Source organism: Entelurus aequoreus, linkage group LG06 (genome assembly GCF_033978785.1).
Source record: "Entelurus aequoreus isolate RoL-2023_Sb linkage group LG06, RoL_Eaeq_v1.1, whole genome shotgun sequence".
Taxonomy (NCBI): domain Eukaryota; kingdom Metazoa; phylum Chordata; class Actinopteri; order Syngnathiformes; family Syngnathidae; genus Entelurus; species Entelurus aequoreus.
This window is the reverse complement of record NC_084736.1, coordinates 81,553,113-81,577,607: the sequence shown is the minus strand read 5'-3', so window position 1 is coordinate 81,577,607 and position 24,495 is coordinate 81,553,113. Positions and strand designations below refer to the sequence as shown.

The 24,495-nt window shown below is 38.0% G+C and overlaps 2 protein-coding genes across 3 annotated transcripts in view; one reads left to right on the top strand and one right to left on the bottom strand.

The window, feature by feature from the left end:
* The window catches only part of chfr (checkpoint with forkhead and ring finger domains, E3 ubiquitin protein ligase), a 33,903-nt gene extending 29,502 nt beyond the window's left edge, over window positions 1-4,401 (top strand). The window contains exon 18 of the mRNA XM_062051653.1: window positions 18-4,401. Coding sequence (XP_061907637.1) covers window positions 18-60 — 43 coding nt within the window. The 3' untranslated portion in view covers window positions 61-4,401. The remainder of the gene's footprint in view (window positions 1-17) is intronic.
* A 2,149-nt stretch (window positions 4,402-6,550) lies between these two features.
* Window positions 6,551-24,495, bottom strand: part of si:dkey-112e17.1 (uncharacterized) — a 73,800-nt gene continuing 55,855 nt past the window's right edge. Inside the window, exons 4-7 of one of the 2 annotated variants that reach the window (XM_062051636.1) lie at window positions 21,527-21,653; window positions 16,511-16,653; window positions 9,730-9,957; window positions 6,551-7,861 (exon numbers count right to left, since the gene is read on the bottom strand). In XM_062051636.1, coding sequence (XP_061907620.1) covers window positions 7,187-7,861; window positions 9,730-9,957; window positions 16,511-16,653; window positions 21,527-21,653 — 1,173 coding nt within the window. In that variant the 3' untranslated portion in view covers window positions 6,551-7,186. The remainder of the gene's footprint in view (window positions 7,862-9,729; window positions 9,958-16,510; window positions 16,654-21,526; window positions 21,654-24,495) is intronic. The other variant, XM_062051637.1, reaches the window with a different exon arrangement.

The window sequence follows — 24,495 nt, the reverse complement described above, 5'->3', positions numbered from 1 at the left end:
ATACGTCTTGTTTTCAGGAAATTCAACCACATATGTGAGCAGACCCGTTTCAAGAGCTGAGCCAACAAAAGCGTCTGCTGGGCTGGCAACACAATGGAGACCCAATCTCACCTGCTTGTGGTGACTAATAGTCCCCTATTATTATGTACACAAACACGAAACCAATAGTGAACTCTTACACGGCATTGGGCTGAATCAAGTAGTGCTAGTATGCACTTTATAGCGCAAACAAAAACATTCTCGCCAACTTTTCATATATATTTTTGTAAAACTTTACTTTGCTGTTTTGATCTAGGCAGACTGCGTAATGAATAGTTTGGGATGTAACTTAGTGCGATATTTTAGGGACTCCTTCGTGCATATTTTAGTTGTATGCAAATTATTAGCATGTTAAAGAATAGTTAATAAATATTGATACTCGTTAGATGCGTTTCGGGCAAGATACAAACTTACCATAACTGTTTTGTGGAGGCATCAGTGAGATGTGCCTCTGTTGTACTTTTTACTCTGCATAAATATCCAGATTTAATGCTTTAGAGCAAAGGCAAAATTGTTGTGATCAAATAATGATAATAATCACATCCATTTCCTTTGCTGAACACATCAACAAGTACAATCAATAAGAAATCCCACAAGACTGCAATCTGTTTAAATAAAAGCTGGGTGATGTGAAATTAGCAAATTAGCACTGTCGCTAAATATGACTTCCGCTTGTCAGAGGCTGAGCTGCACACTTCCATGGCTCACCTTTTCACAGTTGAGGTAATGCACTTGTGGAGGTGACCTGTAAGCACAATGCAAGAAACACTTCCTTTCTTTCCCTTGTAATATGTGGGAATTCTGTGCCAAAATGGAAAATGCACTCGCGAAAAAATCTGAATATGACTCCATTTACATTGCACCCCAAATATCTAGATTAGTCTCAAAGTTTCAATCAAAGTTTATTTATATAGCCCTTAATCACAAGTGTCTCAAAGGGCTACACAAGCTACGACGACATCCTCGGCTCAGATTCCACATCAGGGCAAGGAAAAACTCAACCCAATGGGCGTAATGAAAAACCTTGTCTCAATACTTGCTGAATATAACAATAAAATAGGCAGACTGGGTGCGTATGAGTTGTGTTAAGAGGCAGCGTTAACCACTCCCTAAACCTGGCACACGCACTGTTCTGCGTGGAAAAAGTGCATTTTTAATGTCAAGTTATAAATACGTGTGAAAGTTTACCGCAAAAGTATTCCTGAACTCTTGGAGTTCTGACATTGGCGATTCCGCCAGTTCCCATTTTATATCACAGTGACTCCTGTGGCACACAATGTTGGTGCTCCTCTTAAAAGACCTTTGTACCAGGATCGAATCTTGGTTGAAGCACAGTTGGGAAGATACAAAAATGTATGTTTTTAATTATATTAAAATAGTTATTTTCCACTAAAAAATACCCTCGAACTAATATTTTGTCCGTGAATCTGTTTTAGTACAAAACACGTCTCATCCCGCCCAGTCAATACACGTGGTGGTCAATCTTGCTCGGTTTTCAATGGGTACTCGGCACCATTTAGCCTTTCTGGAAGAAAAAAAAAAAAGCCCTATGCCTGTGTTGTTTTTGGCTGTACGAACCGTTCAAATCGCGGAAAGGATAAACGTTTCTCAAGAGGTAATCAAAAAGGGCGGAAGAGCGCAAGATTTTATGAGACGACGAGAAAAGCATGCAGCTCACACTCTAGTCCAGGCCTGGGCAATTATTTTGCCTCGGGGGGCCAAATTTAGAGAAAAGAATGTGTCTGGGGGGCCGGTATATCTATTTTTAGGAACACTAATACAAAACCTCACAATAATGTCTGAATGCTAAAAACATTATCACAGACCACCTTAAAAAAAGAGTTTTACATTTTTTTACTGAATGAGACACCCAGAATGTACGTGAAAATAAAGAATGTGGAATTTACAATATTAACTATGAAGGATAAAACACTGAATATTGACAACATATGAGCATCACACCCCCTCTCCATTGACATATTTTACAATCAAGCGAAAGGCAACAAAAATGCAACAAACAAAGCGAAATATGAATGCACTGGGTAAAAACAAACCCCACCTACAATCTGATACATCTGATATATGACTAATCTTTAGAACTTTGTTGTAAAAATCTCCTTACGCGTCTGTCCCTGACACAGCTGCAGTGATTTAGATTACCATTGTAACTAATTAGATTACCATAGTAACTAATTAGATTACCATAGTGACTAGTATATCTTGCAAAAGCGCAGATTCCAACCATTGAAATACTTTGTACTATTCAAGACTTACGGTCATTAGAAAACATCATTGCACATCATTATATCTAAAAAAAATTATTTGGGAATGTCCGGCAGGCCAGATTGAAAAGCTTAACGGGCCCAGGTCTGCTCTAGTCTAAGGGAGCAAAGTCAAACAATGTGTGAGTTTGCAGTGATCACTCCGTTAAAGGTTTGATAGATATACTGTTAATGTTTGTTATTTCCCATTTAAGTATTATCTTGATATTATTTGTATTTGCTACGAGTGTTTCGAAAAGCACCAATTTGGCAAGTCTCCATAAAAAAAAAGCAAATGTCAGCAAAAACCTAAACGAGTTAAGCTTTTACCAAAGGCAGCAATCAAAAATTAGGCTTTTAGCACATACACAATGTTGACATCTGTAGTTATATTTTGATAAAGACGGGGAAATTACACTACTCATAAACGGCGCCTGCAACAGCAACAACCATTGCTGTAGATGCAAAGTAAAATCACGAAATGTGAACTTACCTGAGCAAAAACGATGCATATTTATCTAAGATAATCTCGATGCCAATTTCCTTGACCCAGCCACACACAAAGAAGTTGTAGACCTCCACGCTTTTCCAAGTTTCCATCTGTTTTGTCCTGTAGATTGGTGTCTGGAGAACAATCGTTTTGCCTGAGAATGCGATCGAATCCTTGATATCACTCGAAAAATCTTATTTTGATAAAGTATAGGGATCTATTTTTATATTGCATAGTTGTTATATTGCCTCTTTGTACTCAGATAGTTTGCTGTACAACAGCCATCTTGGCTTGGTTGACCACCACTGGTTTTCACTTTGGCAAGAAGTCACGTGTCGGAATACAAGCAAAAATAATTGTTTCACAATAATGAAAAAATCTGGTTACTTACTTATTTGTGACTGTATAGAAAATAAAACAAATGCAAATAGATGAGTGGGAAACACTGCTATACTTAGCAGTTGTAGTTAACTTTGCCACTTTGCTTACCATGCAAGATGTGATTATTTAGCAAATATGTCTTTTCAATTCCCTTTATAGGGGGGCAGCCGATAGGTTGTTAGTTTAGGTGTTCTCTGGTTTCTCAGGTAAACAATGCTACTGTAAAAGTGTCGTATTAAAAAAAGATAAAGGGCACTTGTGCACACATTTCGATGTCATTTCTTTCTTTAAAAAAAGTAGCCCAAGCCCTCATTTGTTGTTTTTAAGTTGTGGATGATAGATACAAAAGGCTTTATGCGATAAAAAAGAAAGTCAGTGTTTGTTTTGTCCTTTTGGTCACTTTAATTGGTGTGTAGAACTGCTGGTGCATATGAAGAAACTGTTAAACAGTCTTAGTGAATCCTGCATGGACTATTTGAAATGTTTGTCACATTTGTCTTCATTCAGGTTGTTTCTAAAAGTTGAGTATGTAGTGTTCTGGAATGCAGGTAGTCATATTTTGTAATTTATTCTTTTGTTGTTTTTTAGTTTTAGTGGCAGTAGTCAACAGTCCTGGTCCAGCCTGTTTTGAATGAGCATTTTCTTTCCTCTGCCCAGGGGTTTAAATGACTTTAGGTGTTAAAGTTTTTTGTTTTTTTTACCCCCTTAGTCATGGTGTAAGGACCATTCTAGCATTCCATAGCAGCTCAGACCCCCTACACAAGTCCAGTCGATCCCCCGACAGAAGGACTGAGTTTTAATTATTCCCCACTGGAGATCCGGGCACTCTAAGCCAACAACAGTACCAAGCCGCTCCAATCAGGAATTGGTATTAAAGAGGCTTTGGAGTAGTACTTTGCATTTGCCAGGAGACAGGATGTTGTATACTAACGCAAACATTTACTCACTTTGTGTGTAAAAGTCTGAACAACACCGGGTGGAAGCAGAGTTCATTCTACCTCGTAAGCGCCTCCCTAGGAAGTAGGCTTCAGAGGTGCCTTCATGTCTTCTGTGATGTCAGCAACTTTATGCAAGCACTTGGTTTATGCTGTGCCATCAGGTCCAGTTAGATGCATGTAGACTAGAAGGCACACAAAATAAATGTGCTGTACTAACAAAAGTAAGATGGTCTTTGACATGCATGTGGATCCGGTTTGCCTTTTTGAAATTGCATTAAAAACTGGAACTATCGGTCTTGTCTCGGCTTTTATTCCTTGTTTGTTTTTCAACCAGTGAAAAGAAACATGCATGGTCACTCAATAGAAAAATAAAATATTTTTAATGGATCATTTGAAAGGCAAAAGCATGAAAAGTAACCATGAATATTTGCCTGGAACAGCTCACCACTTAGGCGTCTCAGAAGCCACCTCAATTGGCTCCTCTCGATGTGGAGAAAGAACTCTGGTCCGATCCAGCAAACACATTACTGCACCAGTCCACTTGCCGAGCCCATGTTCCTTGTAAAGAAGACCCTGAGAAACTTACACCCCGCTTCAAGACTTTCCAACTTTTTAAAGTTGAGAACTGTGGCCTGAGGTTGGGAGGTGCTTCACAGTTGGGGTGTCTGCAAATAGAGACAAAATCTGATGGCCCCAAAACTAAATACCCTCAATACTCTTGAAAACAATAATGAACAGAAACTGGCAAGGCATCATTGGAACCTTCCAGTACTCTCGGTCGGGCATAGAGCTGTTACAGTGTTCCATGACCAGGACACAAATCACATTGCACCTCCTTTCCCATGGAGGCTCAGGAGTGTGATCTCCTGTCGTTGGAACCCACCCTTTTTGAAAAGCAGGACCGCCACTCCAGTCTGCCAATCCAGAGGTGCTGTATCTAATTTCCACGCAATATTAGAGGGACAGTCCCACAACATCTAGAGCTGAAGGTCTTCATGGTGAATCTCTCACACCTCCAGGGCCTACCTCATCAGCCACAGTGGTGGACATGTCTGTATTCACGTCCTTTAGACTTTTCCTCTTAAGAAAGATGTCAGCAAAGAAGAGCCTCAAGGTATTTCTTCCACCGCCCAACTTCGTCCTGGTAAAGGGCCTAAACTTGTGACAATCTTGTGACTACATTTTAGATGAGCTTCTTCAGTAACAAAAGCATGAAGTTCAGCCCATTCCGACTCCCCCGACATGCAAGTGAAGTTCTGCCGGAGGTCTGAGTTGAAGACTCGACAAACGAGACTCTGCCAAACGTCTCCAGCATACTTTCACTAGATGTTTTGTTGCATCCTTTCCTGCCGAGCTACCTCAACTGGCTCCTCTCAATGCGATGGAGCAGCCTTGCCGCTCTGAGCTACTCCCGGATGACTGAGACAAAGAAGTACATTTATTTCGGCTGTTTGATCTTGCTCTTCCGGCCACTACCCAAAGCTTTTAACAGTAGGTCAGGAATGGATCGGCATTACGGTAAAGCTTTACTTTGTGGCTCAGCCTTTGTTACATTACTGCAGTTGCTGTACCAACTCATCTATTGATCTTATGCTGTCGCCGTCCCTCGATCGTGAACAAAATCCCAAGATTTGAACTACTTCACCTGGGTCAAGACATCTCTCCCAACCCGAAGGGTGCAATCCACTGAAGTGTATTTCTGGTCTTGTCACCGCCTCCCAGGCAGGAGGGCAACACGGCAGTGCAGCTGGATCAAAAGAGCCGTCCGAGATGCTTTGCTGAACAAAAAAGTTGCTTTATTACAAGCGAGCGCCATTAAACACGTTTGCAGTACCCAGAGGAGCCCTAGGTTAAGAAAGAATGAAGGACTCCTATGGGAACACAGCTCATCAGTGAAACTAAATGGAGCTGATGATTTCATCATATTTGAAATATGTACTCAGTACGTCCACAAAGCTGCGCCTCTATATGTCAGTGGTCTACAGTGACCTATGCTTGTGAGACGTGGATGAAGACATCAAGCATTACTAACAAGCTGGATGTCTTCCACCGACGGTGCCTCAGATACATCTCGAGGATCTCATGGAGAGACCACATCACCAATGAAGAGGTGATGAGAAGGGCAGGGGTAGCACCATTGTCTGACATAGTCTCTGACATGAGAAGGAGAATGGCTGGACACGTACTCCGACTGCCAAGAGAGAGACCGGCAAGTGTGGCAATGGACTGGGTGCCAGAAGGGGGAAAGAGGAAGAGAGGACGGCCAAAGAAGACGTGGAGACAAACAGCCAAGGAAGACCTGAGAGAGATGGGAGTCAGCTGGCATGGAGCAAGAAGGGTCGCCAGTGACCCGAACAAATGGAGGGGACTCGTCGCCCAATGTTCCAACAGGAATGGGAGGAACTAAGTCTAAGTAAGTAAGAAATTTGAAGTACTACACATGAGAATGACAGCCTTTATTCAAACTTTACATTATTCCATGTCAACTCATTTAATAAATACTATTGTGATTGCTATTTCTTTTTCTTGAAACTAGATTTCACTAGAAATGTACATTAGTATATGCTTTACAGTATTTTGATTTCCCTTTCATAATCCAGGAAACGTATATATAGTTCATAAGCGATACATGTATGATTTATACTTTACAGAACAAATCTGGGTAACAAGTCTTGGAAGTCCTGTAAAAACAAACAAAGGTCAGAAGACGACACGTGATGGAAAAGGTATTGACACATATTACAATATTCACATTGAACGAATAACTGAAAAGTAGTGCAGTGTTTGGAGTACGATTTACCAAAATATATGAAATTGATCAATAAACCCAGTTTAAAAAAAGTGCTCCTAAAAGTTGGGATTTTAGTGTACAATCCAAAATACTGTTCTTTGTTGTAAGCATTTTTAAAACATGACACCACAGCAGTATGGACCTCGGCGTATATCAAGCAGCATCCAGAACGCGTATTCCAGAAAGTAATAATCAACTTGCGAGTAGATTCTTGTCAAAGGTTTTGAGATCAAACAAAGGGGCTTTAATGAAATGGCCCACCACAGTCTTTTTGGGACCTTCTTGGTCACATGTGGTTGATGCACAACACTGCGGGCTGACTGAGAGGCAGCTGGCAGCTACTGATGGTGTTTGACTCGGTCATGGTGGTGTTGGAAGGGAGTGGACAAACCCCACCTGACACCGGACTCCTGCATGCCCTCCACTCCGGTCTAGCCCTCTGGTTCTGAGGGCTGAGGCTGGAAGTAGCGCTAGTGGGTCTTTTTCCCTCGAATGTCTCTCGCACTAGTCCGTTCAGGATGGCGGTGTCAGGGGTTTGAGTTAGGTGTTCAGCTAAGACCAAAGGCTGCCGGTCCTCTTCCTCGGAAATGGCAAACACAGGCAAGTGTTCGCCCTCTCCTGGGAAGTCGTGCCTCTTGGCAGCCTGGCCGCCCTCCAAGGGGCACTGGATGGAGGAAGCAGACGAGTTGGGCTCCGGTTGGGAACTCTGGCCATGACTGAGTCCAGAGGACTTTGACGCGTCGGCCGTCCCAGAGAACAGACCGAAGCAAGGCCCTGTGAAGCGGGAGCGGCGCAGGTTGCTGGCTGAGTTGAGACGCCGCTGCCTTTGGGCGGCCTGAGCCAGTGGATAGGAAGCGTTGCTGATAGGAGAGTCGGACATGGTGCTGATGTCCATTTTGGCCGCCAGGTGAACATCGGAGAAGGACTTCCTGTTGTTGTCCGCCACCAAACAGGGAGGAGCCTGGAATGATAAGGAGACTCGTTTTTCTTCAGCAATTGGCCATTTTACATCAGATTTTAGTAAAAGTATTCATATTATGCCGACAAAGACACTGTTATTGTTATTGTTTGTGCAATGGCGCCATCTTTTGGACGCTCATTGTCGGTGCTGCGGGTTGACAACGTGCTTCCTGTTTCCTGCCTGAAGTATTTTCTTTCACGTTTCTGCTCGAAAGGATTCTTCATCCATCACTCCAAGCAATGTTTGTAAGTTTTACAATATAACTACAACTATTCATACTTACTAAACCATCCCATGTGAAATGTCTGTAGGAGTGTTTTCATGCATGTTTGTACCTGCGATTGTAATGTAATCAAGCTTGCGCCATTAGCATTAGCGGATATGCTAACACGCTTACGAGTGACTTTTTTAATATTATTAACTTTCTTCGTAATCTTCTTGTATTGTTTCAGTTTTGTAATTTCACCAAAACGTCACAGTGGAGTTAGAGTATGTTTAGCTGATTGGAGAGCTAGCTTCCGCTGCCAGTGGGTCCATGATCACGACTCCTGTTTTGTTGGATCAGCCGTTTTACTGCTGTGTTAGATACACCAGCTAATATACATCCATTTTCTTCCACTTATCCGAGGTCGGGTCGCGGAGTCATCAGCCTAAGCAGTGAAGCCCAGACTTCCCTCTCCCCAGCCACTTCGTCCAGCTCTTCCCGGGGAATCCCGAGGCGTTCCCAGGCCAGCTGGGAGACAGTCTTCCCAACGTGTCCTGGGTCTTCCCCGTGGCCTCCTGCCGGTCGGACGTGCCCTAAACACCTCCCTAGGGAGGCGTTCGGGTGGCATCCTGACCAGATGCCCGAACCACCTCATCTGGCTCCTCTCAATGTGGAGGAGCAGCGGCTTTACTCTGAGTTCCTCCCGGATGGCAGAGCTTCTCACCCTATCTCTAAGGGAGAGCCCCGCCACCCGGCGGAGGAAACTCATTTCAGCCGCTTTGTACCCGTGATCTTGTCCTTTCGGTCATAACCCAAAGCTCATGACCATAGGTGAGGATGGGAACGTAGATCGACCGGTAAATTGAGAGCTTTGCCTTCCGGCTCAGCTCCTTCTTCACCACAATGGATCGATACAGCGTCCGCATTACTGAAGACGCCGCACCGATCCGCCTGTCAATCTCACGATCCACTCTTCCCTCACTCGTGAACAAGACTCCGAGGGACTTGAACTCCTCCACTTAGAGCAAGATCTCCTCCCCAACCTGGAGATGGCACTCCACCCTTTCCCGGGCGAGAACCATGGACTCGATCTTGGAGGTGCTGATTCTCATCCCAGTCGCTTCACACTCAGCTGCGAACTGATCCAGTGAGAGCTGAAGATCCTGGCCAGATGAAGCCATCAGGACCACATCATCTGCAAAAAGCAGAGACTTAATCCTGCAGCCACCAAACCGGATCCCCTCAACGCCTTGACTGCGCCTAGAAATTCTGTCCATAAAAGTTATGAACAGAATGGGTGACAAAGGGCAGCCTTGGCGGAGTCAAACCCTCACTGGAAACGTGTCCGACTTACTGCCGGCAATGCGGACCAAGCTCTGACACTGATCGTACAGGGAGCGGACCGCCACAATCAGACAGTCCGATACACCATACTCTCTGAGCACTCCCCACAGGACTTCCCGAGGGACACGGTCTAATGCCTTCTCCGAGTCCAAGTCCAGCTAATATATGTAAAAATATTTTTTTCTTCTCAAATTTGGTTGGGGCGGGTTTAAATACCAGAGCGCTGTATAGCCCGAAAAATATGGTAGTCAAGTGTGTAATTTTGAGAAGTGGGAAAAAGGTGGAACAAAAAATGATGATTATTATTATTATTACTGACGCTGTCCACCAGCTTGGTGAAAGGGCTGGTAGAGTTCCAGCTGCACCACTTCTTATGGAGCTGCGGCAGCGGGGGGAGGAAGTCCTGGAAGGTGCGCACGCTCCACGCTCTTGGTCTGGAAAGGCTGGCGCCGGAGGGACCGGGTGGTAAATTGGAGGAGTGCGGTGGGGTCCAATCGCCCACGGAACTGGGACCGGTGTCACTGTGCCTCAAGAACCTCTCCCTCTGCTAGGACACAACATGTCACAGGCAAGCGTTAAAAATGCACAGCGAAAGAGACACTGGGTAAACTATGCTAAGCCACGCTAATGCTACGTCTGTTATTGTTAATCAATGAAAATAGGTCAAAACAGGACTTTAGATAATACTCAAAAGTTTTGAGCCAATAAATGACTAGCATGCAAGTATGACATTCTGACAATTAAATTCCATTTGTGTCAAAATGGTGGGGTCTTTTTAAAAGTGGATTTCAATTATGCAAGCAAGTAATAATCAGAATTCAAACGTGTGCTTACATTTTTTCCGGTTTATTTTGGGTAAGCCGTTAATTTATGTCTTAATAGCTTGGCTCCAAGTTCAACATTTATAACCTCAAAGTCACGCCGAGCTCACTCTCTCTGCTTCCGTCTGCTCTCCAACATTTCACCCTTCCTTTGTGCCGTCTTCTTGAAGCAACAGTTCATCCTCAGTATATTCAGCTTCAAAAAAGTAAGGTTGTAAACCCTCAATTGTCTTGTTTAAGGCTGTTCAGGTTTCTGTTCGGATCTGTATGGTTTTAAAATGTTGTATTTTCAAGTAACGTTTGTTTTGTTTTTGTTTTGTATGTCATCTTTAATATGACATTGTTATTTCAGGAAAGATATAATATATAATATGATGTGGGTCCACCTTTTGCAGCTATTACAGCGGTCGTGGTTTCAGTGTTTGTTTCATGACTTGAGCTCGACTCGAGTCCCCTTTGGCTGGCGGGCGCCAGGGAAGGCTGATTGTGGCCGACAGGCTGGACGTGTGCAGGCGCCGTTATCCTTCCTGATCAGTCAGCTGCTATTATTCCAGTGCAGGGTGAAGGTTTTAGGGGCTGCTCACCCATCAGTGGGGCGAACAAGCCTAGAATAATCCTTACCGCAGAGTCACTAACAGCTAGCTTTGTCTAGACAAGAATTAGCCGGGGGGTTTAAATAAAGTGTTCCTGTGGCCACTAAAGCCCCTCCAACACAATGAGTACTTTTTAGCTTCCATACGCAAGGTGACTAATCAGCAAAAACTGAAATCTAAGTAAGATGAAATATGTCAAATAAGGGTGATATTTGCTTATTTTCTGTCTGATAAGATAATTCTTCTCACTAAGCAGATTTGATGTTAGAGTGTTTTACTTGTTTGAAGGGTTTTGCTCCTAAATGATGTCAGTAAGATATTACAGCTTGTTGCTGAGATTTGATGAGCTATATTGAGTAAAACATGCTTGAAACTAGAATATCAACTGTTGCAAAGCTGTGTCATCAACACTCACAAGTAGAAAACTACTTTTTTAAAGTCATCATTTCTTACTTCAAGCATGAAAAAAATCATGATTTTGACACAATTGTGTCTCATAATTAAAACAGATGACAGCCAAATGGACTTTGCTGTTTTATTTCCAATGAAACAATAGAAAACAGGTACTCATATAGTAGTACAGTTGGCACAGTACAGTAAACTGACAGTTAATATTTAAACATTTAATATTTCTAACAATTTTGAACAGAAATAGTTCATGCACATTCAGATAAATTCTTCAAAATTACAATGTTGGCCGGGGGCCGGGCTGTATATATGCGCACTAATTGACTGAAAGAGCACGCACAATGATGTCATGTTATCCATGGAAAAATGCATTTTTAGACAATATGATTTGCCTGAGCGGCTAGGAGACCCCGAGAGTAACAAGCGCTTGCCTTGTTGCCTTTCCATTAAGAACAATAAACTAGTTTTTAGTATAAGTTTGCTGGTTTCAAGAAATGTAATGCCGAGCGCATATCATTATGTCAAGATAATGGCACTAGCGTTTACTTCATTTAAGAATATTTTTCAACATATTGAGCAAAAAGGTCTACCAAGAAAAGTGCACTTGTTATTAGTGAGAATATACTTATTTTAAGGTGTTTTTGGGTTCATTGAAGTTAGCTAATATTACTTTTTTTGGAAAGTCTTGACAAGCCACATTTTCTTGTTCTATTGGCAGATAATTTTGCTTAGTTCAAATAAAATACCCCTAATTTTTGTTTTGTTTTTGAACACTGGCTTTTTGCAGTGTGTGTGTGTATGTATATATATATATATATATATATATATATATATATATATATATATATATATATATATATATATATATATATATATATATATATATATATTAGGGCAGCAACTAACGATTAATTTGATAATCGATTAATCTGTCGATTGTTACTTCGATTAATCGATTAATAATCGGATAAAAGAGACAAACTACATTTCTATCCTTTCCAGTATTTTATTTTTTAAAAACAGCATACTGGCACCATACTTGTTTTGATTACTGTTTCACAGCTGTTTGTACATGTTGCAGTTTATAAATAAAGGTTTATTTAAAAAATTTAAAAAAATAATTTTTATTTTTTTAAAAATTTTTTTAAAAGCCTCTGCGCATGCGCATAGCATAGATCCAACGAATCGATGACTAAATTAATCAGCAACTATTTTTATAATCGATTTTAATCGATTTAATCGATTAGTTGTTGCAGCCCTAATATATATATATATATATATATATATATATATATATATATATATATATATATATATATATATATAATTTTTTTTCCCCCTTGCGCACTAATTGACTGAAAGAGCACGCACTTGACGCGATGATGTCATGTTATCCATGGAAAAATGCATTTTTAGACCATATGATTTGCCTGAGCGGCTAGGAGACCCCAAGAGTAACAAGCGCTTGCCTTGTTGCCTTTCCATTAAGAACAATAAACTAGTTTTTAGTATAAGTTTGCTGGTTTCAAGAAATGTAATGCCGAGCGCATATCATTATGTCAAGATAATGGCACTAGCATTTACTTCATTTAAGAATATTTTTCAACATATTGAGCAAAAAGGTCTCACATTTGTTTTTCCTACCAAGAAAAGTGCACTTGTTATTAGTGAGAATATACTTATTTTAAGGTAATTTGGGGTTCATTGAAGTTAGCTAATTTTACTTGTTTTGGAAAGTCTTGACAAGCCACATTTTCTTGTTCTATTGGCAGATCATTTTGCTTAGTTCAAATAAAATACCCCTAATTTTTATATATTTTTTTCCTTGTTTTTGAACACTGACTTTTTGCAGTATATATATATATATATATATATATATATATATATACATATATATAATTTTTTTTTTTTTTTTCTTGCGCACTAATTGACTGAAAGAGCACGCACTTGACGTGATGATGTCATGTTATCCATGGAAAAATGCATTTTTAGACAATATGATTTGCCTGAGCGGCTAGGAGACCCCGAGAGTAACAAGCGCTTGCCTTGTTGCCTTTCCATTAAGAACAATAAACTAGTTTTTAGTATAAGTTTGCTGGTTTCAAGAAATGTAATGCCGAGCGTATATCATTATGTCAAGATAATGGCACTAGCATTTACTTCATTTAAGAATATTTTTCAACAAATTGAGCAAAAAGGTCTCACATTTGTTTTTCCTACCAAGAAAAGTGCACTTGTTATTAGTGAGAATATACTTATTTTAATGTAATTTGTGCATTTGTGGGTAACCCCCCCCCCCCCCCTAGAGGGGGGGGGGGTTACCCACATATGCGGTCCTCTCCAAGGTTTCTCATAGTCATTCATCGACGTCCCACTGGGGTGAGTTTTTCCTTGCCCGTATGTGGGCTCTGTACAGAGGATGTCGTTGTGGCTTGTACAGCCCTTTGAGACACTTGTGATTTAGGGCTATATAAATAAACATTGATTGATTGATTGATTGATAATTTTGGGTTCATTGAGGTTAGCTAATTTTACTTGTTTTGGAAAGTCTTGACAAGCCACATTTTCTTGTTCTATTGGCAGATAATTTTGCTTAGTTCAATTAAAATACCCCTCATTTTTGTATTTTTTTCCCTTGTTTTTGAACACTGACTTTTTGCAGTGTAGTGTGATAAGGAACTCCGAGATATGAGTGGATATATTCATGCATCAGTGCAACTAAATGTTTAACTGCACGCTTGCTTGGCTTTAAAGGTTTGACACCCGGATCAGGAAGTTCATCTGGAAACGAGTGGACTATTAGCCCGTGCAAACATTTGCAGGGGTGTCTGCGTCCAGGACACACACACACACACACACACACACACACACACACACACACACACACACACACACACAGGCAGACCACACACTGCGTGCCAGAGCATGCATGCATGCAATACACAAACACACGCACACACAGTTGGAGCTGGGAATCTGGCTCTGTAGATAATACTCCCATTAACCCGGGCTGCAGAAAAGCTTGCCAGTCCTTCAAAAAAAGCTGCCAGAACTGTAATTCCTGCCAACTCTTATTCCAGGAGAACACAAAAGCAAGCAGGGGGGGGAAATGCTTCTTCTTCAACACTCCTGTCATCATTTTGTTTTCCCATTACGGACCATAAAGTGTAGGCAGATGTACAGTGTTTACCATGCGTTGGTCAGGGGACGCCACAGATACATTTGGACTGCCCCGAATGGATCACACTACCTGCTTGGTGGCGATGCATCGCAACTTAGCTTCTTCACAGCGATGATATTACGGACCTTCAATGCCTTTAGGCGGTGCTGCATCTAAAAGCCACATCCGTGCGTAAAGGATATCGCCACATGGGCTCGGGAACACTTCAGAAAACCACCGTCGGTCACTACGGTTGGTCGCTACATCTGTAAGTGTGAGTTAAAACTCCACTATGCAAAGGAGAACGCCATTTATCAACAACACCCAGAAACGCCGCCGTTATCTTTCTTCCGAAGTGATTTCCTAAGAGGAGTCCATTCAAATTCATGACGTGTTCTTAAACGGCCAAATTGCTCCCACCTGCTGTTCTTAAGTTGCTGAATCTCATATATATACATATATCTCTCTCATCTCTCTCTCATATATATATATATAGATCTACATCTCTCTCTCTCTCTTTTATATCTACATCTCTCTCTCTCTCTCATATATATATATATGTATATATATATATATATATATATATATATATATATATGTATATATATATATATATATATATATATATATATATACATCTCTCTCTCTCTCTCTTATATCTACATCTCTCTCTCATATATATATATCTACATCTCTCTCTCTCTCTCTTATATCTACATCTCTCTCTCTCTCATATGTATATCTACATTTCTCTCTCTCTTATATATCTACATCTCTCTCTCTCTCTCTCTTATATATATCTACATATCTCCCTCTCTCTCTTATATATCTACATCTCTCTCATATATCTACATCTTTCTCTCTCTCATATATATATCTACATATCTCTCTCTCTCTTATATATCTACATATCTCTCTCTCTCTCTTATATATCTACATCTTTCTCTCTCTCATATATATATCTACATCTATGTCTCTCTCTTATATATATCTACATATCTCTCTCTCTCTCATATATATCTACATCTCTCTCTCTCCCTCTCTCTCTTATATATCTACATCTCTCTCTTTCTCTCATATATATATATATATATATCTACATATCTCTCTCTCTCTTATATATCTACATCTCTCTCTCTCTCATATATATCTACATCTCTCTCTCTCTCTCTCCCTCTCTCTCTTATATATCTACATCTCTCTCTTTCTCTCATATATATATATCTACATATCTCTCTCTCTCTTATATATCTACATATCTCTCTCATATATATCTACATATCTCTCTCTCTTGTATATCTACATCTCTCTCTCTCTCATATATATATCTACATATCTCTCTCTCTCTTATATATCTACATCTCTCTCTCTCATATATATATCTACATATCTCTTTCTCTCTCTCTTATATATCTACATCTCTCTCTCTCATATATATCTACATGTCTCTCTCTCTCTCTCTTATATAACTACGTATATATCTATATATCTATATATATATATATATATATATGTATATATATATATATATATATATCTATATATATATATATATATATATATCTATGATATTAATTTGTCATTAGACAATAGAATTAAGGGAACTTGTCACACTTAAGAACAAATAGGCCACCCTAAGAGTGCTCTGGAGCACTCATAGATTTTGTTCTACGAACAAATCCCAGCTAAGAAAACATCGGTGAGTACAATAATCTCCTTAAAAACTTCGTAAGTGGGCCTAAAAACAAAATGTGTTCTTACCTACGAACAAATCCCAGCTAAGAAAACATTGGTGAATACAAAAATCTCCTTAAAAACTTTGTAAATGTACCTAAGAACAGTTGCTGAATGGGCCTCGTAGTCTTTTGTTAAATTTGTGAAGCGCCTGTGAAAATATTTCACGTTTCAAAATCTGCGGCTTATGGACGAGTGTATGGCCTATATATGTTCAAAATAGAATGTCCAAAAATAAAGTGGGTGCAGTTTATATTCAGGTGCGCACTATAGTCAGTGGACAGTGACTTCTTCTAGGATTAAGAGTACAGGGTTGATGTACACACAGAATACGACTAACAATACATTATGAAATAAAGGAAGATATTTTGTAATAGTTCTTACTGTGTGCGGGGAGAAAGAAGGCCTGGTCAGGCTGGGGCTCGGCGATATAATAAAGACTTCATCAGGACCAAGCTCAAACTCCGGCAAGCCGCTGGAGGAAAGATCCACTTCTATATTTTGGGAAGTGGCAACAGCAGCTCTGACTGAGGAAAATATTCAGACATATCACAACAACTCAATGCAGCACATTTTTCAACCAACGAGGAGAAAGGTTTTCATTAACATGCTCTCACGGTTAGAGGACACAGATTACACCGTAGGGCAACTTGAATTTCTTAACCGTTTTTATTAGCTCTGCATTTTTCCCCTAACACCGTGACTGGAGCCCCCCCCCCCCCCCCCCCCCCCTGTCGCTTTGTGGGTTAACAAATCTCCCCGCCTGAGTCCCTTTTATTCTGAGAAAGCAAGAGAAGCCTTGAGATTTTTCCTGGAAAAGACCCACCAGGGCTCCAAAGACAGGTTTTTTTAATACAACACAACTGTAACCCTACAATACAGTTCTTGTGAACCCGGAACCACACGTGCACTTCTGTATGTTACCAGCAGAGTGGGTTTTAAGAATAGACTAAGAGGAGAAGTATTGCGTAAAGAGATTATTCTAGATTGTACCTAATGTCATGACTGTTTTTATTGACTATTTTATTGATTATGGGACAAGCAGTAGAAAATGGTGGATGGAACTTTTTTCATCACTTACTGTTTGTCTTTGGTACACTAATGTATATATTTTAGGCCATTGGTTCTTTGTTTTATTTTTTTTTTGCAAAAATATATATCTATCTATTTTTATATTGCTCTTTTTATCTTTGGTATGAACAATATTATGTAAACTCGAAGTTATTATTATTTTTTTGGTTCTTTGTTGTTGCTATTTTTGTATTACAACATTTTATTATTTGATCATGTTGTACTGCATTTTAATCTTTTGTTTTGTGATTGTGTGATGTTTTTTGCCTGGACCCCAGGAAGAATAGTCTCCACTGCGGTGTAGACTAATGGGGATCCTTAATAAACTAAACCAGGGGTCACCAACGTGGTGCCCGCGGGCACCAGGTAGCCCGTAAGGAGCAGATGAGTAGCCCGCTCGCCTGTTCTAAAAATAGCTCAAATAGCAGCACTTACCAGTGAGCTGCCTCTATTTTTTAAATTGTATTTATTTACTAGCAAGCTGGTCTCGCTTTGCCCGACATTTTAATTCTAAGAGAGACAAAACTCAAATAGAATTTGAAAATCCAAGAAAATATTTTAAAGACTTGGTCTTCACTTGTTTAAATAATTTCATTAATTTTTTTACTTTGCTTCTTATAACTTTCAGAAAGACAATTTTAGAGAAAAAATACAACCTTAAAAATGATTTTAGGATTTTTAAACGCATATACCTTTTTACCTTTTAAATTCCTTCCTCTTCTTTCCTGACAATTTAAATCAATGTTCAAGTAAATTTATTTGTTTTATTGTAAAGAATAATAAATACATTTTAATTTAATTCTTCATTTTAGCTTCTGTTTTTTCGACGAAGAATATTTGTGAAATATTTCTTCAAACTTATTATGATTAAAATTCAAAAAAATTATTCTGGCAAATCTAGAAAATCTGTAGAATCAAATTCAAATCTTATTTCAAAGTCTTTTGAATTTCTTTTAAAAAAAAATTCTGGAAAATCTAGAAGAAATAATGATTTGTCTTTGTTAGAAATATAGCTTGGTCCAATTTGTTATATATTCTAACAAAGTGCAGATTGGATTTTAACCTATTTAAAACATGTCATCAAAATTCTAAAATTAATCTTAATCAGGAAAAATTACTAATGATGTTCCATAAATTATTTTTTTAATTTTTTCAAAAACATTCAAATTAGCTAGATTTTCTCTTCTTTTTTTCGGTTGAATTTTGAATTTTAAAGAGTCGAAATTGAAGATAAACTATGTTTCAAAATGTAATTGTCATTTTTTTCGTGTTTTCTCCTCTTTTAAACCGTTCAATTAAGTGTAAATATCATTAATTATTAATAATAACATAGAGTTAAAGGTACATTGAGCAAATTGGCTATTTCTGGCAATTTATTGAAGTGTGTATCAAACTGGTAGCCCTTCGCATTAATCAGTACCCAAGAAGTAGCTCTTGCTTTCAAAAAGGTTGGTGACCCCTGAACTAAACTAAACTATGTTACGCAGTATGCAAGAGGCTACATTTTGTTTCTCAACAAAACTGGACACTGATTGAATTGAACACATTTCTTGGTCTGAAGAGTAACATTTTTGTCCCAAGCAGAAGGTCGGAGCTAAATGTGTACCGTATTTTCCGGACCATAGGGCGCACTGCCGATGAACGGGTCTAATCAGGTCTAATCAGTTAAAGTTAAAGTACCAATGATTGTCACACACACACTAGGTGTGGTGAAATTTGTCCTCTGCATTTGACCCATCCCCTTGATCACCCCCTGGGAGGTGAGGGGAGCAGTGGGCAGCAGCGTAGCCACGCCCGGGAATCATTTTTGGTGATTTAACCCCCAATTCCAACCCTTGATGCTGAGTGCCAAGCAGGGAGATAATGGCTCCCATTTTTATAGTCTTTGGTATGACCCGGCCGGGGTTTGAACTCACAACCTACCCGATCTCAGGGCGGACACTCTAACCACTAGGCCACTGAGTAGGTCTAGTTTCATATATAAGACGCACCGGATTATAGGGCGCATTAAAAGGAGTCATATTATTATTATTTTTTTCTAAATGTAAAAGACTTCCTTGTGGTCTACATAACATGTAATGGTGGTTCTTTGCTCAAAAAGTTGCATGGATGATGTTTTACAGTACTTCTCCCCGTCATCTTTGTTGTAACGGTGTAGCGTGCAAGGACGGGAGTGTCAAAAGATGGCGCTAACTGTTTTAATGACATTCACACTTTACTTCAATCAATAACGGAGCAGCATCTCCTCATCCGTGGCTCACTAGTGCAACAACAACACTGGAAATGTGTCCCGTAAAAAAAAACGTTCGACCGGAACTTTCGAATAACTAAACTTCCTTGGGTGAATAATGTAAACTCACTACACCGGTATGTTTTAGTGCTTTCATGGTCAGTTTACTGACAGATATAAGTAAGAACTTTTATTGGATCTAACTATTATGTTAGATCCACTATGGACTGGACTCTCACTATTATGTTAGATCCACTATGGACTGGACTCTCACTATTATGTTAGATCCACTATGGACTGGACTCTCACACTATTATGTTAGATCCACTATGGACTGGACTCTCACACTATTATGTTAGATCCACTATGGACTGGACTCTCACTATTATGTTAGATCCACTATGGACTGGACTCTCACACTATTATGTTAGATCCACTATGGACTGGACTCTCACACTATTATGTTAGATCCACTATGGACTGGACTCTCACTATTATGTTAGATCCACTATGGACTGGACTCTCACTATTATGTTAGATCCACTATGGACTGGACTCTCACACTATTATGTTAGATCCACTATAGACTGGACTCTCACTATTATGTTAGATCCACTATGGACTGGACTCTCACACTATTATGTTAGATCCACTATGGACTGGACTCTCACACTATTATGTTAGATCCACTATGGACTGGACTCTCACAATATTATGCTAGATCCACTATGGACTGGACTCTCACTATTATGTTAGATCCACTATGGACTGGACTCTCACACTATTATGTTAGATCCACTATGGACTGGACTCTCACACTATTATGTTAGATCCACTATGGACTGGACTCTCACTATTATGTTAGATCCACTATGGACTGGACTCTCACAATATTATGTTAGATCCACTATGGACTGGACTCTCACTATTATGTTAGATCCACTATGGACTGGACTCTCACACTATTATGTTAGATCCACTATGGACTGGACTCTCACTATTATGTTAGATCCACTATGGACTGGACTCTCTCACTATTATGTTAGATTCACTATGGACTGGACTCTCACACTATTATGTTAGATCCACTATGGACTGGACTCTCACTATTATGTTAGATCCACTATGGACTGGACTCTCACACTATTATGTTAGATCCACTATGGACTGGACTCTCACACTATTATGTTAGATCCACTATGGACTGGACTCTCACACTATTATGTTAGATCCACTATGGACTGGACTCTCACAATATTATGTTAGATCCACTATGGACTGGACTCTCACTATTATGTTAGATCCACTATGGACTGGACTCTCACACTATTATGTTAGATCCACTATGGACTGGACTCTCACTATTATGTTAGATCCACTATGGACTGGACTCTCTCACTATTATGTTAGATTCACTATGGACTGGACTCTCACACTATTATGTTAGATCCACTATGGACTGGACTCTCACTATTATGTTAGATCCACTATGGACTGGACTCTCACTATTATGTTAGATCAACTATGGACTGGACTCTTACTATTATGTTAGATCCACTATGGACTGGACTCTCACACTATTATGTTAGATCCACTATGGACTGGACTCTCACACTATTATGTTAGATCCACTATGGACTGGACTCTCTCACTATTATGTTAGATCCACTATGGACTGGACTCTCACACTATTATGTTAGATCCACTATGGACTGGACTCTCTCATTATTATGTTAGATCCACTATGGACTGGACTCTCACTATTATGTTAGATCCACTATGGACTGGACTCTCACTATTATGTTAGATCCACTATGGACTGGACTCTCACTATTATGTTAGATCAACTATGGACTGGACTCTTACTATTATGTTAGATCCACTATGGACTGGACTCTCACACTATTATGTTAGATCCACTATGGACTGGACTCTCTCACTATTATGTTAGATCCACTATGGACTGGACTCTCACAAATAAAATAGTCTGAAAAATAGGGTAGAAGAAACTAAACACATTGACTATCCTGCCAAGTATCAAATGCCGCCAAACAGAATGAGTGTAAGTGAGTTTATATTCCAGATTCAGAAACTCTCACCTGTGTGTGGTGGACTGTACTTGTTGTGGTCCTGCTCCCTGGTCACCCCCTGGACGATGGTGGGATTCTCAGCTATGGGTTGCAGCTCACTTACCTCCTCCCCCGTGTTGTGGATCCCCTCTGGCACCTACAGGACAGCATTGCAGCGGTCAGGGAGTCTGAACCCCAAAAACCTGAGAGCAGCAGTCCTCCCCTTTTGTTTCCTCCTCTGGAGTAATATGTACTAAAACATGTGCTATACTACTTGAAATAAGGCTGAGTTAGAACTCGCAACCTACCCATCTTAGGGCAGACACTCTAACCACTTTATTGATCCACAAGGGAAATGTGTGTATGCTTCACTCATGAGACTATTCAGTGAATATCCTTTTGTCCTACTAATTTTGGGGGTTCTTGAACTCTCCATAGTGTGGACTGTGATGCAACAAGTTGAATTTCATGACAAAAAATTATTTTCAAGGAAAAAAAATATTTTCAAGGTAAAAGTTGATTTTCAGGTTAAAAGTTGATTTTCAAGACAAAAAATGATTTTCAAGGTAAAAGTTGATTTTCAGGTTAAAAGTTGATTTTCAAGGAAAAAAAATATTTTCAAGGTAAAAGTTGATTTTGAAGACAAGAAATGATTTTCAAGGTAAAAGTTGATTTTCAAGGAAAAAAAAAATTTTCAAGGTAAAAGTTGATTTTTTCAAGACAAAATTATTTTCAAAGAAAAAAATTATTTTCAAGGTAAAGTTGATTTTCAAGACAAAAAATTATTTTCAAGGTAAAAGTTGATTTTCAAGACAAAATGATTTTCAAGGTAAAAGTTCATTTTCATGACAAAAAATGATTTTCAAGTTAAAAGTTGATTTTCAAGGTAAAAGTTGATTTTCATGACAAAAAATGATTTTCAAGGAAAAAAATGATTTTCAAGGTAAAAGTTGATTTTCAAGTTAAAAGTTGATTTTCAAGACAAAAAATGATTTTCAAGGTAAAAGTTGATTTTCAAGGTAAAAAATGATTTTCAAGGTAAAAGTTGATTTTCAGGTTAAAAGTTGATTTTCAAGACAAAAAATGATTTTCAAGACAAAAAATAATTTTCAAGGTAAAAGTTGATTTTCATGACAAAAATTCTTTCAAGGAAAAAAAATATTTTCAAGGTAAAAGTTGATTTTGAAGACAAGAAATGATTTTCAAGGTAAAAGTTGATTTTCAAGGGAAAAAAAAATTTTCAAGGTAAAAGTTGATTTTTTCAAGACAAAATTATTTTCAAGGAAAAAATTTATTTTTAAGGTAAAGTTGATTTTCAAGACAAAAAATGATTTTCAAGGTAAAAGTTGATTTTCAAGACAAAATTATTTTCAAGGTAAAAGTTCATTTTCATGACAAAAAATGATTTTCAAGTTAAAAGTTGATTTTCAAGGTAAAAGTTGATTTTCATGACAAAAAATGATTTTCAAGGTAAAAGTTGATTTTCAGGTTAAAAGTTGATTTTCAAGACAAAAAATGATTTTCAAGACAAAAAATAATTTTCAAGGTAAAAGTTGATTTTCATGACAAAAATTCTTTCAAGGAAAAAAAATATTTTCAAGGTAAAAGTTGATTTTGAAGACAAGAAATGATTTTCAAGGTAAAAGTTGATTTTCAAGGGAAAAAAAAATTTTCAAGGTAAAAGTTGATTTTTTCAAGACAAAATTATTTTCAAGGAAAACATTTATTTTTAAGGTAAAGTTGATTTTCAAGACAAAAAATGATTTTCAAGGTAAAAGTTGATTTTCAAGACAAAATTATTTTCAACGTAAAAGTTGATTTTCATGACAAAAAATGATTTTCAAGTTAAAAGTTGATTTTCAAGGTAAAAGTTGATTTTCATGACAAAAGTTGATTTTCAAGGTAAAAAATGATTTTCAAGGTAAGAGTTGATTTTCAAGACAAAAAAAATATTTTCAAGGAAAAAATTATTTTCAAGGTAAAAGTTGATTTTGAAGGCAAGAACTTATTTTCAAGGTAAAAGTTGATTTTGAAGACAAGAAATGATTTTCAAGGTAAAAGTTGATTTTCATGGCAAAAAATGATTTTCAAGGTAAAAAATGATTTTCAAGGTAAAAGTTGATTTTCATGACAAAAAATGATTTTCAAGGTAAAAAATGATTTTCAAGGAAAAAATTATTTTCAAGGTAAAAATTTATTTTCAAGATAAAAAATTTAAGACAAAAAACAATTTTCAAGGTAAATGTTGATTTTCAAGACAAAAAATAATTTAAGGAAAAAATGATTTTCAAGAAAAAAAATGATTTTCAAGGTAAAAGTTGATTTTCATGACAAAAAATGATTTTCAAGGTAAAAAATAATTTTCAAGGTAAAAAATGATTTTCAAGGAAAACATTTATTTTCAAGGTAAAAGTTGATTTTCATGACAAAAAATGATTTTCAAGGTAAAAGTTGATTTTCAAGACAAGAAATTATTTTCAAGGTAAAAGTTGATCTTGAAGACAAGAAATTATTTTCAAGGTAAAAGTTGATTTTGAAGACAAGAAATTATTTTCAAAGTAAAAGTTGATTTTCAAGACAAAAAATTATTTTCAAGAAAAAAAAATATTTTCAAGGTAAAAGTTGATTATCAAGACAAAAAAATATTTTCAAGGAAAAAAATATTTTCAAGGTAAAAGTTGATTTTGAAGACAAGAAATGATTTTCAAGGAAAAAATTATTTTCAAGGTAAAAGTTGATTTTCAAGGTAAAAATGATTTTCAAGGTAAAAGTTGATTTTCAAGGTAAAAATGATTTTCAAGGTAAAAGTTGATTTTCAAGACAAAAAAATATTTAAGGAAAAAATTGATTTTCAAGGTAAAAGTTGATTTTCAAGGAAAAAAAAGATTTTCAAGGTAAAAGTTGATTTTCAAGACAAAAAAATATTTAAGGAAAAAATTGATTTTCAAGGTAAAAGTTGATTTTCAAGGAAAAAAAAGATTTTCAAGGTAAAAGTTGAT